The 15,740-nt window shown below is 41.5% G+C and overlaps 1 protein-coding gene across 1 annotated transcript; it reads right to left on the reverse strand.

Moving 5' to 3' along the window:
- Positions 1–992: 992 nt before the first annotated feature.
- LOC138020939 (collagen alpha-1(I) chain-like) lies at positions 993–15,385 on the reverse strand. The gene is made up of 9 exons (XM_068867827.1): positions 15,274–15,385; positions 14,196–14,267; positions 12,129–12,522; positions 7,395–7,684; positions 6,537–6,936; positions 4,247–4,416; positions 3,890–4,087; positions 2,679–3,092; positions 993–2,220 (listed from the first exon to the last, which is right to left on the reverse strand). The coding sequence occupies exons 1-9, from the start codon at positions 15,364–15,366 to the stop codon at positions 1,819–1,821; spliced, it is 2,433 nt and encodes an 810-aa protein (XP_068723928.1). The 5' UTR covers positions 15,367–15,385; the 3' UTR covers positions 993–1,818.
- Positions 15,386–15,740: the final 355 nt, after the last annotated feature.

The following is a 15,740-nucleotide window of genomic DNA, read 5'->3' on the forward strand; positions in this document are numbered from 1 at the left end:
GAACACATGTATGTATGTCATTCGGATCACTTCAGCGATTGCTTAGTTGACGGACAAAACACGATTCCTTCATCAACGCACGTTGGTTGAAGGCAATATTGCTCAGTCTAGTTGTTGTCAGGCTGCTAAGTATAATCCAAGATGGCGGCCAGCATGTGTGTATTGTTGGCCACTTTTAACAAGGACTCACAAGGTTAAAAAGCTATTTCAAGATTGAAATTTTGTTTAAGGGCTGTTGTTCTCATTAATTTATATTAATCGGTGAAAAGAGGATTGTCCTTTTGGAGTGAACGTCTCCTTTAACTTGTCATAAGTTCGTGTATATCAATAGTTAAGATCACCCGAGACGATTCCTTCCACCATCTCTGATTTTCCCGTTGCCAAATAACGAGCTTGTTTTTTCAGCTGTCATTAGATTGCGCTATAGTTCCTTGACTGAATACTCAGTATACAAGAAGACTTTTTCCCCTCAGTCAAACTTAACGAAAAAAACAGCTGCTGAATAAATGACATCGTCAAATATTGCGCTCCCGTCATGCTCCACGTGATTATCTAAAGGGGGATTTTCGCAATATCGAGTTTGTACAAACTCTCCCTCAAAGTAATACTGTCCTATAAAAGGGAGTTTTCAGTCATATGAAGAGTGAGATTATTGCCATGACGTTTTTTTCAATTTCGGCTCGGCCATTAAAAGTGTACCAAACAATGCAATTTTTCCGCAGACTTCTTGCGGTTGATCCGAAATTGACTCATGTTTAGAAACTGATTATTGTAAAACTAAATACGAAGTTACCAATTTCTTGAACAAGTAATCGCTCTGTCTTGTTCGGCTTCTCGCTTCAGTGCAAAGAATTTGACTTTTAAAAGTGTCGTTTTGTTGGTCAACTTTTAGTGACGCTCAGTCCTTATACTGTTATCATTGGTCACTTTCATCGTTTGTCGTGATGTGTCACGCAGCAGTTTTGATCGAGGTGAACGACACAGTTTGAAGAAAACCTCTAGTTTATTTCCATTTTTTTTTAATCCTGATCATATCTATGTTCCAAGCAAAGCCCATTTGCTGGCGATCGTACACAAATAAATAACTTTTTAACCAAAACTATGTCTTCTCTGGGATACACATAGGCATTCGAGTCAGTCCCTTGCAATGTGATGGGAGATGACACGAAACCAGTCAAAACTCGTATCCAGGCTCGTCGTTCTCTTCACTAGCAGCCCAGCGAGTCCACTGGTCAAAGGGAAATACGGACTCTGAGTGCGAGCGCGTCGATAGCCAGAACTTCGTCCGTTGCGTTTTAGTTGTTACATTTTTATTCTAGCTCAAATGTACCAACACTGAAACGAGTGGCAAGCAGCCTACTGTACAGATCTCCTGTGTGTTTTTTAATTTAACATTCTTTCCCGAAAATATTGTACAGAGTGTTCAGAAAAACGAATCAACACAACTTTGAGAGGGGAGGGGAGCGGCTAATCCATGATCCCCTCTATGACCAGAGTACCTGATCGCGTGACCTAAATCAACTAATTCAGTCGCCAACGCGGTGACTTGGATCTCCATTAGTACATTCTTTATCAAATAAAGTTAAACTTCAATATACATACATATTGACACAAAGTGCCGGGACTCTCACTCATGTGGGTTTTGCTGCACACTGCGAAATTTTGCTTAACAAGTAAGCATGCTTTTTCTGTTAACGAGAATATTTTGCAAAGTGGTCATAAACTCCAAAGCGAAAGTGCTTCGGAAATCGAGTTTGCTGTTGAAGTATTCGTTGTAGCGTTAGTTAATTTTGTTATACTACAGTCTGTCAGTGGCGTTTATTCCTTCGTTGATCTCTTCTCTTTTGTCGATCTCTTCTTCTTTCGTCGTCGTCGGCGGCGTTTTCCTCCTTCTTTCAGCACGTCCACGGCGTTTGCTTCATCCGGAATGCACTCGTACCAGATTTTTAAATACTTGTACACGTTACCACAACTGTTGTCGTCGAAGAAAATGTTGGAAGCGACCACCTCACAGGCTTGTTCGTTTTTACACTGTCCATTAATTTTTTGAATTGTGTTATCGGCAGACGTCTCACAAAGCCTATCGGATGTGAGCCCTGCTGGAATCTTGGGACATGTCACATGATCATCACGACCCCAGAACGACTTTGTGACTTTGATCAGCTCGTATTGTTTGCACTGTACCCAGCCCTTCTCTCCTTCGCAGATTACAGTGAAGTTCTGGGAAAGAAAAAGAAACATGTTGATGGAAACCGTATCTTCAAAGGGAAGCTCTTCGTTAGCAGGACGTTTGCGAGGGCGAAGTCTTATACTTTAGAAGATAATGTATCGAAGCCTGCCATCTTGGAATGATAAATCGGGAAGAGGCAAATTTTACTTACCGAACCCCTTTATTACCAAGTACAACCTTATCACTTGTGTTCAGAGGTTACCTCTTCTTCGTCTTCTTGAGAGTGTTATTTTGATGTTAGGTAGTTAATGTGAATGTTGCTTTCATTACCAGCAACGAATTGTGGATGACATTCGGTTTGAGTTTGCCATACTCAACTGAAAAATTAAACGATGACATGAAGTCTGCAGCATATCGTCGAACAGGTCAGCGATTCTTAATTAATTAACTCTGAATGTTCTTTCAACAATTAATGGCAGAAGCGTTTTTCTAGCAGAGAGGTACTTACCGGCATAATCGGTTCGGGACCAGAGGGACCCATGGGACCTTGAAGACCTGGAAGACCAGGAGCGCCTGGAAGACCTGCAGCTCCGGGAGCTCCCTGTTCACCGGGATCTCCTTTGTCTCCGGGCATTCCGGGAGGTCCTGGTGGTCCTGGGGGACCAGGCGTTCCAGTGGCTCCTGGGGCACCATCCTCACCGACATGACCAGGGGAGCCGGGAGCACCGGGTAGACCTGGAGGTCCGGGCTCTCCCGATGGTCCAGCCGGGCCAGGGGGACCCGGAGGACCATTGAGTCCTTTCAAAAACAACCCTAAGGTAAGGTTCTGTTCTAGCAGCTGACTGACCATAAGCTGGTCAAGAAATGGTTGTGTTATTCTGTCGCCGATCTTCGGCCAGTCGGGTAAAATTCTTTGTGAATGCTGTTGGCAGGAAAGAAGGGAGTTAGTTTTCAGTGCGACAATAAAAAAAAAACTCGTAATCGCAACGTCCAAGTTTTCATTCCAGGTTGGAGCACTTCGATATTTTGTCTCGATCATTTGGCCACTGATAAAGTCAACCTTGGAGAAACACACGAGATGTAACAAAAATTAAATGCACTTCTAAAAATCTTTGAGCGATATATTCAACGGCAAAACTTCATATATATATATATTAATACTACATCAGCAGACGTGATTAAAATCAAAGTATTCCCAACAACAGGTCACCCAGAACTGAATAGAACAAAAAAGAAAAATTTATCCCTGACAACGGAAATTGTGTCTATGATTAAAGTGATTGGTAATTAATGGTCAGGTCCTTTAATTAACCTAGTCAAACCTTTCTATTAAACTAGTAGTATCGATAGTAGTAATCTCGGATATTGAAGTGCGTTCCACAGTCGCTTTGGGAGCAAATGAGAAGGGTAACATTGGCATCGAGGCTGACATGTTGATCATTTCCGAGTTCACTTCAACTTCTTTTTCACGGGCATGAGTAATGGCGGACCTTGAAATCCAAAACTTACACTCAAAGTAAACGGCCTTTGGATAAATGATAAAAATCAAAGCACATAATTTTGCCAGTCAGGTGTTAAGCAAACACACTCAAAATCTGAAGGAAATAAGGAAGTGATTTTTATTATCACAGGGGCACTTTAAGGTGATTCGCTAGAAATTCGCACACTGTTGTAAACTGTCAGGGCAATGATAAAAATGTAATGAAAAAGGGGGTTCACCGTGTATTCCATCGAAACGTTCATTCTCCGAACTAGTATTATAGGTTTCTTTGTTGGGTAGTCATGAGAATTTTGTGTTCTATCAAGATCACACCTCCTTAAGATGACAATTCTCTTCATTCTCAATATCTGTCTGACTGACGTTTCATTGAAATTGTGAGGAGAATTTGCATGCCTCTGTTCCTTTCTTCTTGACAGCTGTTTTGTTAGACAACGTGTGACCTCTGTTCAAACATCCTGCTCGATGACTCGCAAACGATGGCTACTTCATTCTGTCCGCTAGCCGAAGTATCACTAATTTTTTTACGGTAAAAAGCTCCAATAACAATTCATGTATCCAGTATTCAAGGAACCGACGTGGTTGGTCGTTCCAACTTCTTTGTTGTCATGCTGACTTTTTATGGTGGTAATGGTGTGATGAACCAGTGAGAAAGTTGCACCATTACCACAATCAATAGCTGCATCACCACGCTGAATCGTATTGCATTGCTGAGCCCACTGGCCAGTGGGACACTTCGTATAAGAACCTGGATAAACGACGTAAAGGAGAAGTTAACTCCAAAATGGTACTTTTTGCCCAAATCCTGTACAATCGCCGCCATCTTTAAATTAGCTTAGCAGCCTGGCAGCATATTCATGACGTCATTGAGCTCAAGCTGTGGTGATTCCTCTTCGTATTCCGGTCATGTTTTTTTTTTTCAGCGACATAAATTGCTCAAATAAGTCAGAAAGAGAAAGCAAAAGAGTTGTTTCTTTTAATTGTATCGCGGAAAAAAGAAAAAGCTTAGCGAACCCACGGCAAAGATATGAAGTTCTTGCCAAAGGAGGAACACATGTATGTATGTCATTCGGGTCACTTCAGCGATTGCTTAGTTGACGGACAAAACACGATTCCTTCATCAACGCACGTTGGTTGAAGGCAATATTGCTCAGTCTAGTTGTTGTCAGGCTGCTAAGTATAATCCAAGATGGCGGCCAGCATGTGTGTATTGTTGGCCACTTTTAACAAGGACTCACAAGGTTAAAAAGCTATTTCAAGATTGAAATTTTGTTTAAAGGCTGTTGTTCTCATTAATTTACATTAATCGGTGAAAAGAGGATTGTCCTTTTGGAGTGAACGTCTCCTTTAACTTGTCATAAGTTCGTGTATATCAATAGTTAAGATCACCCGAGACGATTCCTTCCACCATCTCTGATTTTCCCGTTGCCAAATAACGAGCTTGTTTTTTCAGCTGTCATTAGATTGCGCTATAGTTCCTTGACTGAATACTCAGTATACAAGAAGACTTTTTCCCCTCAGTCAAACTTAACGAAAAAAACAGCTGCTGAATAAATGACATCGTCAAATATTGCGCTCCCGTCATGCTCCACGTGATTATCTAAAGGGGGATTTTCGCAATATCGAGTTTGTACAAACTCTCCCTCAAAGTAATACTGTCCTATAAAAGGGAGTTTTCAGTCATATGAAGAGTGAGATTATTGCCATGACGTTTTTTTCAATTTCGGCTCGGCCATTAAAAGTGTACCAAACAATGCAATTTTTCCGCAGACTTCTTGCAGTTGATCCGAAATTGACTCATGTTTAGAAACTGATTATTGTAAAACTAAATACGAAGTTACCAATTTCTTGAACAAGTAATCGCTCTGTCTTGTTCGGCTTCTCGCTTCAGTGCAAAGAATTTGACTTTTAAAAGTGTCGTTTTGTTGGTCAACTTTTAGTGACGCTCAGTCCTTATACTGTTATCATTGGTCACTTTCATCGTTTGTCGTGATGTGTCACGCAGCAGTTTTGATCGAGGTGAACGACACAGTTTGAAGAAAACCTCTAGTTTATTTCCATTTTTTTTTAATCCTGATCATATCTATGTTCCAAGCAAAGCCCATTTGCTGGCGATCGTACACAAATAAATAACTTTTTAACCAAAACTATGTCTTCTCTGGGATACACATAGGCATTCGAGTCAGTCCCTTGCAATGTGATGGGAGATGACACGAAACCAGTCAAAACTCGTATCCAGGCTCGTCGTTCTCTTCACTAGCAGCCCAGCGAGTCCACTGGTCAAAGGGAAATACGGACTCTGAGTGCGAGCGCGTCGATAGCCAGAACTTCGTCCGTTGCGTTTTAGTTGTTACATTTTTATTCTAGCTCAAATGTACCAACACTGAAACGAGTGGCAAGCAGCCTACTGTACAGATCTCCTGTGTGTTTTTTAATTTAACATTCTTTCCCGAAAATATTGTACAGAGTGTTCAGAAAAACGAATCAACACAACTTTGAGAGGGGAGGGGAGCGGCTAATCCATGATCCCCTCTATGACCAGAGTACCTGATCGCGTGACCTAAATCAACTAATTCAGTCGCCAACGCGGTGACTTGGATCTCCATTAGTACATTCTTTATCAAATAAAGTTAAACTTCAATATACATACATATTGACACAAAGTGCCGGGACTCTCACTCATGTGGGTTTTGCTGCACACTGCGAAATTTTGCTTAACAAGTAAGCATGCTTTTTCTGTTAACGAGAATATTTTGCAAAGTGGTCATAAACTCCAAAGCGAAAGTGCTTCGGAAATCGAGTTTGCTGTTGAAGTATTCGTTGTAGCGTTAGTTAATTTTGTTATACTACAGTCTGTCAGTGGCGTTTATTCCTTCGTTGATCTCTTCTCTTTTGTCGATCTCTTCTTCTTTCGTCGTCGTCGGCGGCGTTTTCCTCCTTCTTTCAGCACGTCCACGGCGTTTGCTTCATCCGGAATGCACTCGTACCAGATTTTTAAATACTTGTACACGTTACCACAACTGTTGTCGTCGAAGAAAATGTTGGAAGCGACCACCTCACAGGCTTGTTCGTTTTTACACTGTCCATTAATTTTTTGAATTGTGTTATCGGCAGACGTCTCACAAAGCCTATCGGATGTGAGCCCTGCTGGAATCTTGGGACATGTCACATGATCATCACGACCCCAGAACGACTTTGTGACTTTGATCAGCTCGTATTGTTTGCACTGTACCCAGCCCTTCTCTCCTTCGCAGATTACAGTGAAGTTCTGGGAAAGAAAAAGAAACATGTTGATGGAAACCGTATCTTCAAAGGGAAGCTCTTCGTTAGCAGGACGTTTGCGAGGGCGAAGTCTTATACTTTAGAAGATAATGTATCGAAGCCTGCCATCTTGGAATGATAAATCGGGAAGAGGCAAATTTTACTTACCGAACCCCTTTATTACCAAGTACAACCTTATCACTTGTGTTCAGAGGTTACCTCTTCTTCGTCTTCTTGAGAGTGTTATTTTGATGTTAGGTAGTTAATGTGAATGTTGCTTTCATTACCAGCAACGAATTGTGGATGACATTCGGTTTGAGTTTGCCATACTCAACTGAAAAATTAAACGATGACATGAAGTCTGCAGCATATCGTCGAACAGGTCAGCGATTCTTAATTAATTAACTCTGAATGTTCTTTCAACAATTAATGGCAGAAGCGTTTTTCTAGCAGAGAGGTACTTACCGGCATAATCGGTTCGGGACCAGAGGGACCCATGGGACCTTGAAGACCTGGAAGACCAGGAGCGCCTGGAAGACCTGCAGCTCCGGGAGCTCCCTGTTCACCGGGATCTCCTTTGTCTCCGGGCATTCCGGGAGGTCCTGGTGGTCCTGGGGGACCAGGCGTTCCAGTGGCTCCTGGGGCACCATCCTCACCGACATGACCAGGGGAGCCGGGAGCACCGGGTAGACCTGGAGGTCCGGGCTCTCCCGATGGTCCAGCCGGGCCAGGGGGACCCGGAGGACCATTGAGTCCTTTCAAAAAGAACCCTAAGGTAAGGTTCTGTTCTAGCAGCTGACTGACCATAAGCTGGTCAAGAAATGGTTGTGTTATTCTGTCGCCGATCTTCGGCCAGTCGGGTAAAATTCTTTGTGAATGCTGTTGGCAGGAAAGAAGGGAGTTAGTTTTCAGTGCGACAATAAAAAAAAAACTCGTAATCGCAACGTCCAAGTTTTCATTCCAGGTTGGAGCACTTCGATATTTTGTCTCGATCATTTGGCCACTGATAAAGTCAACCTTGGAGAAACACACGAGATGTAACAAAAATTAAATGCACTTCTAAAAATCTTTGAGCGATATATTCAACGGCAAAACTTCATATATATATATATTAATACTACATCAGCAGACGTGATTAAAATCAAAGTATTCCCAACAACAGGTCACCCAGAACTGAATAGAACAAAAAAGAAAAATTTATCCCTGACAACGGAAATTGTGTCTATGATTAAAGTGATTGGTAATTAATGGTCAGGTCCTTTAATTAACCTAGTCAAACCTTTCTATTAAACTAGTAGTATCGATAGTAGTAATCTCGGATATTGAAGTGCGTTCCACAGTCGCTTTGGGAGCAAATGAGAAGGGTAACATTGGCATCGAGGCTGACATGTTGATCATTTCCGAGTTCACTTCAACTTCTTTTTCACGGGCATGAGTAATGGCGGACCTTGAAATCCAAAACTTACACTCAAAGTAAACGGCCTTTGGATAAATGATAAAAATCAAAGCACGTAATTTTGCCAGTCAGGTGTTAAGCAAACACACTCAAAATCTGAAGGAAATAAGGAAGTGATTTTTATTATCACAGGGGCACTTTAAGGTGATTCGCTAGAAATTCGCACACTGTTGTAAACTGTCAGGGCAATGATAAAAATGTAATGAAAAAGGGGGTTCACCGTGTATTCCATCGAAACGTTCATTCTCCGAACTAGTATTATAGGTTTCTTTGTTGGGTAGTCATGAGAATTTTGTGTTCTATCAAGATCACACCTCCTTAAGATGACAATTCTCTTCATTCTCAATATCTGTCTGACTGACGTTTCATTGAAATTGTGAGGAGAATTTGCATGCCTCTGTTCCTTTCTTCTTGACAGCTGTTTTGTTAGACAACGTGTGACCTCTGTTCAAACATCCTGCTCGATGACTCGCAAACGATGGCTACTTCATTCTGTCCGCTAGCCGAAGTATCACTAATGTTTTTACGGTAAAAAGCTCCAATAACAATTCATGTATCCAGTATTCAAGGAACCGACGTGGTTGGTCGTTCCAACTTCTTTGTTGTCATGCTGACTTTTTATGGTGGTAATGGTGTGATGAACCAGTGAGAAAGTTGCACCATTACCACAATCAATAGCTGCATCACCACGCTGAATCGTATTGCATTGCTGAGCCCACTGGCCAGTGGGACACTTCGTATAAGAACCTGGATAAACGACGTAAAGGAGAAGTTAACTCCAAAATGGTACTTTTTGCCCAAATCCTGTACAATCGCCGCCATCTTTAAATTAGCTTAGCAGCCTGGCAGCATATTCATGACGTCATTGAGCTCAAGCTAAGGTGATTCCTCTTCGTATTCCGGTCATGTTTTTTTTTTCAGCGACATAAGTTGCTCAAATAAGTCAGAAAGAGAAAGCAAAAGAGTTGTTTCTTTTAATTGTATCGCGGAAAAAAGAAAAAGCTTAGCGAACCCACGGCAAAGATATGAAGTTCTTGCCAAAGGAGGAACACATGTATGTATGTCATTCGGATCACTTCAGCGATTGCTTAGTTGACGGACAAAACACGATTCCTTCATCAACGCACGTTGGTTGAAGGCAATATTGCTCAGTCTAGTTGTTGTCAGGCTGCTAAGTATAATCCAAGATGGCGGCCAGCATGTGTGTATTGTTGGCCACTTTTAACAAGGACTCACAAGGTTAAAAAGCTATTTCAAGATTGAAATTTTGTTTAAAGGCTGTTGTTCTCATTAATTTATATTAATCGGTGAAAAGAGGATTGTCCTTTTGGAGTGAACGTCTCCTTTAACTTGTCATAAGTTCGTGTATATCAATAGTTAAGATCACCCGAGACGATTCCTTCCACCATCTCTGATTTTCCCGTTGCCAAATAACGAGCTTGTTTTTTCAGCTGTCATTAGATTGCGCTATAGTTCCTTGACTGAATACTCAGTATACAAGAAGACTTTTTCCCCTCAGTCAAACTTAACGAAAAAAACAGCTGCTGAATAAATGACATCGTCAAATATTGCGCTCCCGTCATGCTCCACGTGATTATCTAAAGGGGGATTTTCGCAATATCGAGTTTGTACAAACTCTCCCTCAAAGTAATACTGTCCTATAAAAGGGAGTTTTCAGTCATATGAAGAGTGAGATTATTGCCATGACGTTTTTTTCAATTTCGGCTCGGCCATTAAAAGTGTACCAAACAATGCAATTTTTCCGCAGACTTCTTGCAGTTGATCCGAAATTGACTCATGTTTAGAAACTGATTATTGTAAAACTAAATACGAAGTTACCAATTTCTTGAACAAGTAATCGCTCTGTCTTGTTCGGCTTCTCGCTTCAGTGCAAAGAATTTGACTTTTAAAAGTGTCGTTTTGTTGGTCAACTTTTAGTGACGCTCAGTCCTTATACTGTTATCATTGGTCACTTTCATCGTTTGTCGTGATGTGTCACGCAGCAGTTTTGATCGAGGTGAACGACACAGTTTGAAGAAAACCTCTAGTTTATTTCCATTTTTTTTAATCCTGATCATATCTATGTTCCAAGCAAAGCCCATTTGCTGGCGATCGTACACAAATAAATAACTTTTTAACCAAAACTATGTCTTCTCTGGGATACACATAGGCATTCGAGTCAGTCCCTTGCAATGTGATGGGAGATGACACGAAACCAGTCAAAACTCGTATCCAGGCTCGTCGTTCTCTTCACTAGCAGCCCAGCGAGTCCACTGGTCAAAGGGAAATACGGACTCTGAGTGCGAGCGCGTCGATAGCCAGAACTTCGTCCGTTGCGTTTTAGTTGTTACATTTTTATTCTAGCTCAAATGTACCAACACTGAAACGAGTGGCAAGCAGCCTACTGTACAGATCTCCTGTGTGTTTTTTAATTTAACATTCTTTCCCGAAAATATTGTACAGAGTGTTCAGAAAAACGAATCAACACAACTTTGAGAGGGGAGGGGAGCGGCTAATCCATGATCCCCTCTATGACCAGAGTACCTGATCACGTGACCTAAATCAACTAATTCAGTCGCCAACGCGGTGACTTGGATCTCCATTAGTACATTCTTTATCAAATAAAGTTAAACTTCAATATACATACATATTGACACAAAGTGCCGGGACTCTCACTCATGTGGGTTTTGCTGCACACTGCGAAATTTTGCTTAACAAGTAAGCATGCTTTTTCTGTTAACGAGAATATTTTGCAAAGTGGTCATAAACTCCAAAGCGAAAGTGCTTCGGAAATCGAGTTTGCTGTTGAAGTATTCGTTGTAGCGTTAGTTAATTTTGTTATACTACAGTCTGTCAGTGGCGTTTATTCCTTCGTTGATCTCTTCTCTTTTGTCGATCTCTTCTTCTTTCGTCGTCGTCGGCGGCGTTTTCCTCCTTCTTTCAGCACGTCCACGGCGTTTGCTTCATCCGGAATGCACTCGTACCAGATTTTTAAATACTTGTACACGTTACCACAACTGTTGTCGTCGAAGAAAATGTTGGAAGCGACCACCTCACAGGCTTGTTCGTTTTTACACTGTCCATTAATTTTTTGAATTGTGTTATCGGCAGACGTCTCACAAAGCCTATCGGATGTGAGCCCTGCTGGAATCTTGGGACATGTCACATGATCATCACGACCCCAGAACGACTTTGTGACTTTGATCAGCTCGTATTGTTTGCACTGTACCCAGCCCTTCTCTCCTTCGCAGATTACAGTGAAGTTCTGGGAAAGAAAAAGAAACATGTTGATGGAAACCGTATCTTCAAAGGGAAGCTCTTCGTTAGCAGGACGTTTGCGAGGGCGAAGTCTTATACTTTAGAAGATAATGTATCGAAGCCTGCCATCTTGGAATGATAAATCGGGAAGAGGCAAATTTTACTTACCGAACCCCTTTATTACCAAGTACAACCTTATCACTTGTGTTCAGAGGTTACCTCTTCTTCGTCTTCTTGAGAGTGTTATTTTGATGTTAGGTAGTTAATGTGAATGTTGCTTTCATTACCAGCAACGAATTGTGGATGACATTCGGTTTGAGTTTGCCATACTCAACTGAAAAATTAAACGATGACATGAAGTCTGCAGCATATCGTCGAACAGGTCAGCGATTCTTAATTAATTAACTCTGAATGTTCTTTCAACAATTAATGGCAGAAGCGTTTTTCTAGCAGAGAGGTACTTACCGGCATAATCGGTTCGGGACCAGAGGGACCCATGGGACCTTGAAGACCTGGAAGACCAGGAGCGCCTGGAAGACCTGCAGCTCCGGGAGCTCCCTGTTCACCGGGATCTCCTTTGTCTCCGGGCATTCCGGGAGGTCCTGGTGGTCCTGGGGGACCAGGCGTTCCAGTGGCTCCTGGGGCACCATCCTCACCGACATGACCAGGGGAGCCGGGAGCACCGGGTAGACCTGGAGGTCCGGGCTCTCCCGATGGTCCAGCCGGGCCAGGGGGACCCGGAGGACCATTGAGTCCTTTCAAAAAGAACCCTAAAGTAAGGTTCTGTTCTAGCAGCTGACTGACCATAAGCTGGTCAAGAAATGGTTGTGTTATTCTGTCGCCGATCTTCGGCCAGTCGGGTAAAATTCTTTGTGAATGCTGTTGGCAGGAAAGAAGGGAGTTAGTTTTCAGTGCGACAATAAAAAAAAAACTCGTAATCGCAACGTCCAAGTTTTCATTCCAGGTTGGAGCACTTCGATATTTTGTCTCGATCATTTGGCCACTGATAAAGTCAACCTTGGAGAAACACACGAGATGTAACAAAAATTAAATGCACTTCTAAAAATCTTTGAGCGATATATTCAACGGCAAAACTTCATATATATATATATTAATACTACATCAGCAGACGTGATTAAAATCAAAGTATTCCCAACAACAGGTCACCCAGAACTGAATAGAACAAAAAAGAAAAATTTATCCCTGACAACGGAAATTGTGTCTATGATTAAAGTGATTGGTAATTAATGGTCAGGTCCTTTAATTAACCTAGTCAAACCTTTCTATTAAACTAGTAGTATCGATAGTAGTAATCTCGGATATTGAAGTGCGTTCCACAGTCGCTTTGGGAGCAAATGAGAAGGGTAACATTGGCATCGAGGCTGACATGTTGATCATTTCCGAGTTCACTTCAACTTCTTTTTCACAGCAGGTTAAAGCGTGAATTGCTTTGGTTATTAGCTCTTCACTCGCGTGAATAAAGTTTAGACTTTCTGACACAGTTTTAAATGCAGTTTAATCTTTCAATTACCACCGTTGGGTTTCTAGCTGAGTCATTTAAGCATAAGGACGAAATTATGTTGGAGATGTTCCCCTCGAGAAATTACAGTTGCTATGAATTCTTTTGATTAACCTGGTAATTAATGGGGATACACAAATGTCCGTTTTAGAACTCTAGAATTTTGCTTATTATGGAGCAGTAACATCAACATAGCAAAGGTTAACCAAAATGATGGCATCATGTTTACGAAGGTCGTCACGAGTAACGGACCGCAAAAAGTGTTTTTTTTTTTTTTTTTTTTTAACTTTGAGTACACGCCTCAATTCAATCGAAGAAAGATGAAGCATTTCGCGGAGTCTTGGTTTGCAAAGGAAAGAAATCGTTTATGCGGAAAACTGGAGAAGTTTTCTTAAATTGAGGGACTGTGTCTTACTGGTAGTACCTGTTTTTTTGTTTACATCAGAAAAGTGTTATGCATCGACAAGCAAACTGCAATGAGCTCGAAATAATACAAAAAGAAAAACAAAAAATCAAAATAAACTATACTTAAAGACACATTTTTTTTTCTATGGCGGAATATTTGTTAGTACAACTCGAGATCCTTTTACTATATGTCGGCATATGTCAGTTATCCTTACGCGTCACAAACTAAAACGCCATGAATAACGAAGAATGTACAACCATAAACAACTAAAAACAAATTGCGTAGTGAAAAGAAGGAGGAAAGGTAATGCCAAACAAATGTTTCAACTTGTAGCTTGGATCTTGTTGGCGAAATTGCCGAGAATCTAGGTTAGTTTGCACGGTCCCTGTGACCGTATTTGCAGGTATACTCTCGCCAAAATGAATGCCTACTGCATCGACTTAATTCTCGAGGTTTAGCACGAGAATTCGCTGGAAAATTGTTAAATTCACACTCTTTGATGAACCGAAAACACATATCCAGCCACCAAAGCAGGACCTGTGCCAGCACTAAGATAATCCAGTGGCGCGTATAAATAATACATTTTGAAGAATTTAGTGAACGCAGAAAAAAGATTCATTTACTTACCGTACTTTCGAGCCAAACTAGGCCCACAAATAAGGCTAGAAGGCAGCCTATGCCTCCACGGAGCCCCATCACCTGGTGATGAAATGAACAAGAGAACAAGTGATCAATGATTCTCGAACAACCTGACTGTTCATTAATTATTACCGAGTTGAGATTCATCTCATCGACAAAGTATCTTGGGCGCCAATTTTTTCTCAGTCTCGAGGTAAAAAAGGGAAGTTTAATCTTTTTGGTGGTATTATCTAATATAATAAATTGTATTATAACATTTTCCAATGTAAGTGTTCTGGACGATACTGGTTCCGATGACCAAGCTTGAAACATGTCATATTTCATCTAGCAATGATGAAAATTCTAAGCGAATTGTGAAATCGAGTATCCTATCCACTAATAAGAGTTATTCTTAAGCATTCCAGCTGAGTACATTTTGAATTAAGTCTAGCTACAATGTTTGATCTCCCTACAGAGTCCCAGGTTTGGGAAGAAATGTCAACCCGGCAGAAACACTATGTACTTTCTGCCGCTTTCTAAATGATAGTTGTTACACCACAATAATAATTATGTGGTTAAAGCCCGGCAGAATCCAAAATAAACCCACTCCTAACAATTCGGATATAAGTGCACGACACAAGGCCTCCTTGTAAGGAAATTCAAACTCCATTTCCCTGTAATAAATCAAGTTTTCGAAGAGGAAAGCAGACTCAATGCAAACAGATGGGCAGGCGAATAAGGCAAAGTCACACCAGTTCACGACAACTTGTGTTGAATTCTCATTTGTTTGGATGGAATCCACTTTCAGCGTCATTGACAAACTTGTAAAACTTGCAGCGTTTCCGAAGTGGAAAATCGGTGACAAAAATCCTCGGAGATCGAGTTTCGTTTGGCAAATAACCAAGCTCGTTTACCACTAAAACTCCCAGCCTCCTTTTGCCGTGTCAGTTGTCTCCGTCAAAGCCAGCGTTCAACCCCGATATGTTCACGATGTTTTGCCCGGGCACTAACCTGCGACAAAGCTTTTTGTTTTCCGATGGAAAAAGAAGCCCTGTCAGTAGACGATATCGTGAGGTCTGAAACTTACTTTCCTCTCAATTGTTTCAATACAGGCCGTCGCGTCGCTTGCGCGCATGTGCGTCCAAGCCGTCCAACCACCTCTCCGTGCTTGACGTGGCATTACAAAGAAGGAAATTTTATTTGGCATGACGTAATGCAAGCTTAACATGCTTATGTTCAGGCCAGCCAATCACGGGTAGCGAATCAACTGCCCGCGGTGTGAAACAATGGCTAAGTCATGATCCAAATCGACTCTTAGGTAATATTGATATAATTGGATCGCTATTTAATAATAAAACATAACCAATAGCGGACTATCAGGTGCGACCAATGGTTTGAGACATGTTTTTACGCCCTGCGTCCAATCAGAGGCACTTTCCAGTGTTTTGGTTTGTAAAAACCACTTGTTGTATTTGACATCCTATCACAGGTGGCACGACATGATCGCAAATGTTTTCTCGATTTTCGTGATTCTAATTAGGGACGTTGTCTCAT

The sequence above is a fragment of the Montipora capricornis genome, chromosome 10 (genome assembly GCF_036669925.1).
Source record: "Montipora capricornis isolate CH-2021 chromosome 10, ASM3666992v2, whole genome shotgun sequence".
Lineage (NCBI taxonomy): Eukaryota > Metazoa > Cnidaria > Anthozoa > Scleractinia > Acroporidae > Montipora > Montipora capricornis.

Bases quoted from the DNA above. Each gene is read 5' to 3' on its own strand.
- LOC138020939 (XM_068867827.1), bottom strand. From the start codon at position 15,366: ATGCCACGTCAAGCACGGAGAGGTGGTTGGACGGCTTGGACGCACATG. The intron at 14,268-15,273 runs GTAAGTTTCAGA...TTTCATCACCAG, and splicing joins TTGAAACAATTGAGAGGAAA to GTGATGGGGCTCCGTGGAGG. The intron at 7,685-12,128 runs GTCCCGAACCGA...TCTTTTTGAAAG, and splicing joins AGGTCCCATGGGTCCCTCTG to GACTCAATGGTCCTCCGGGT.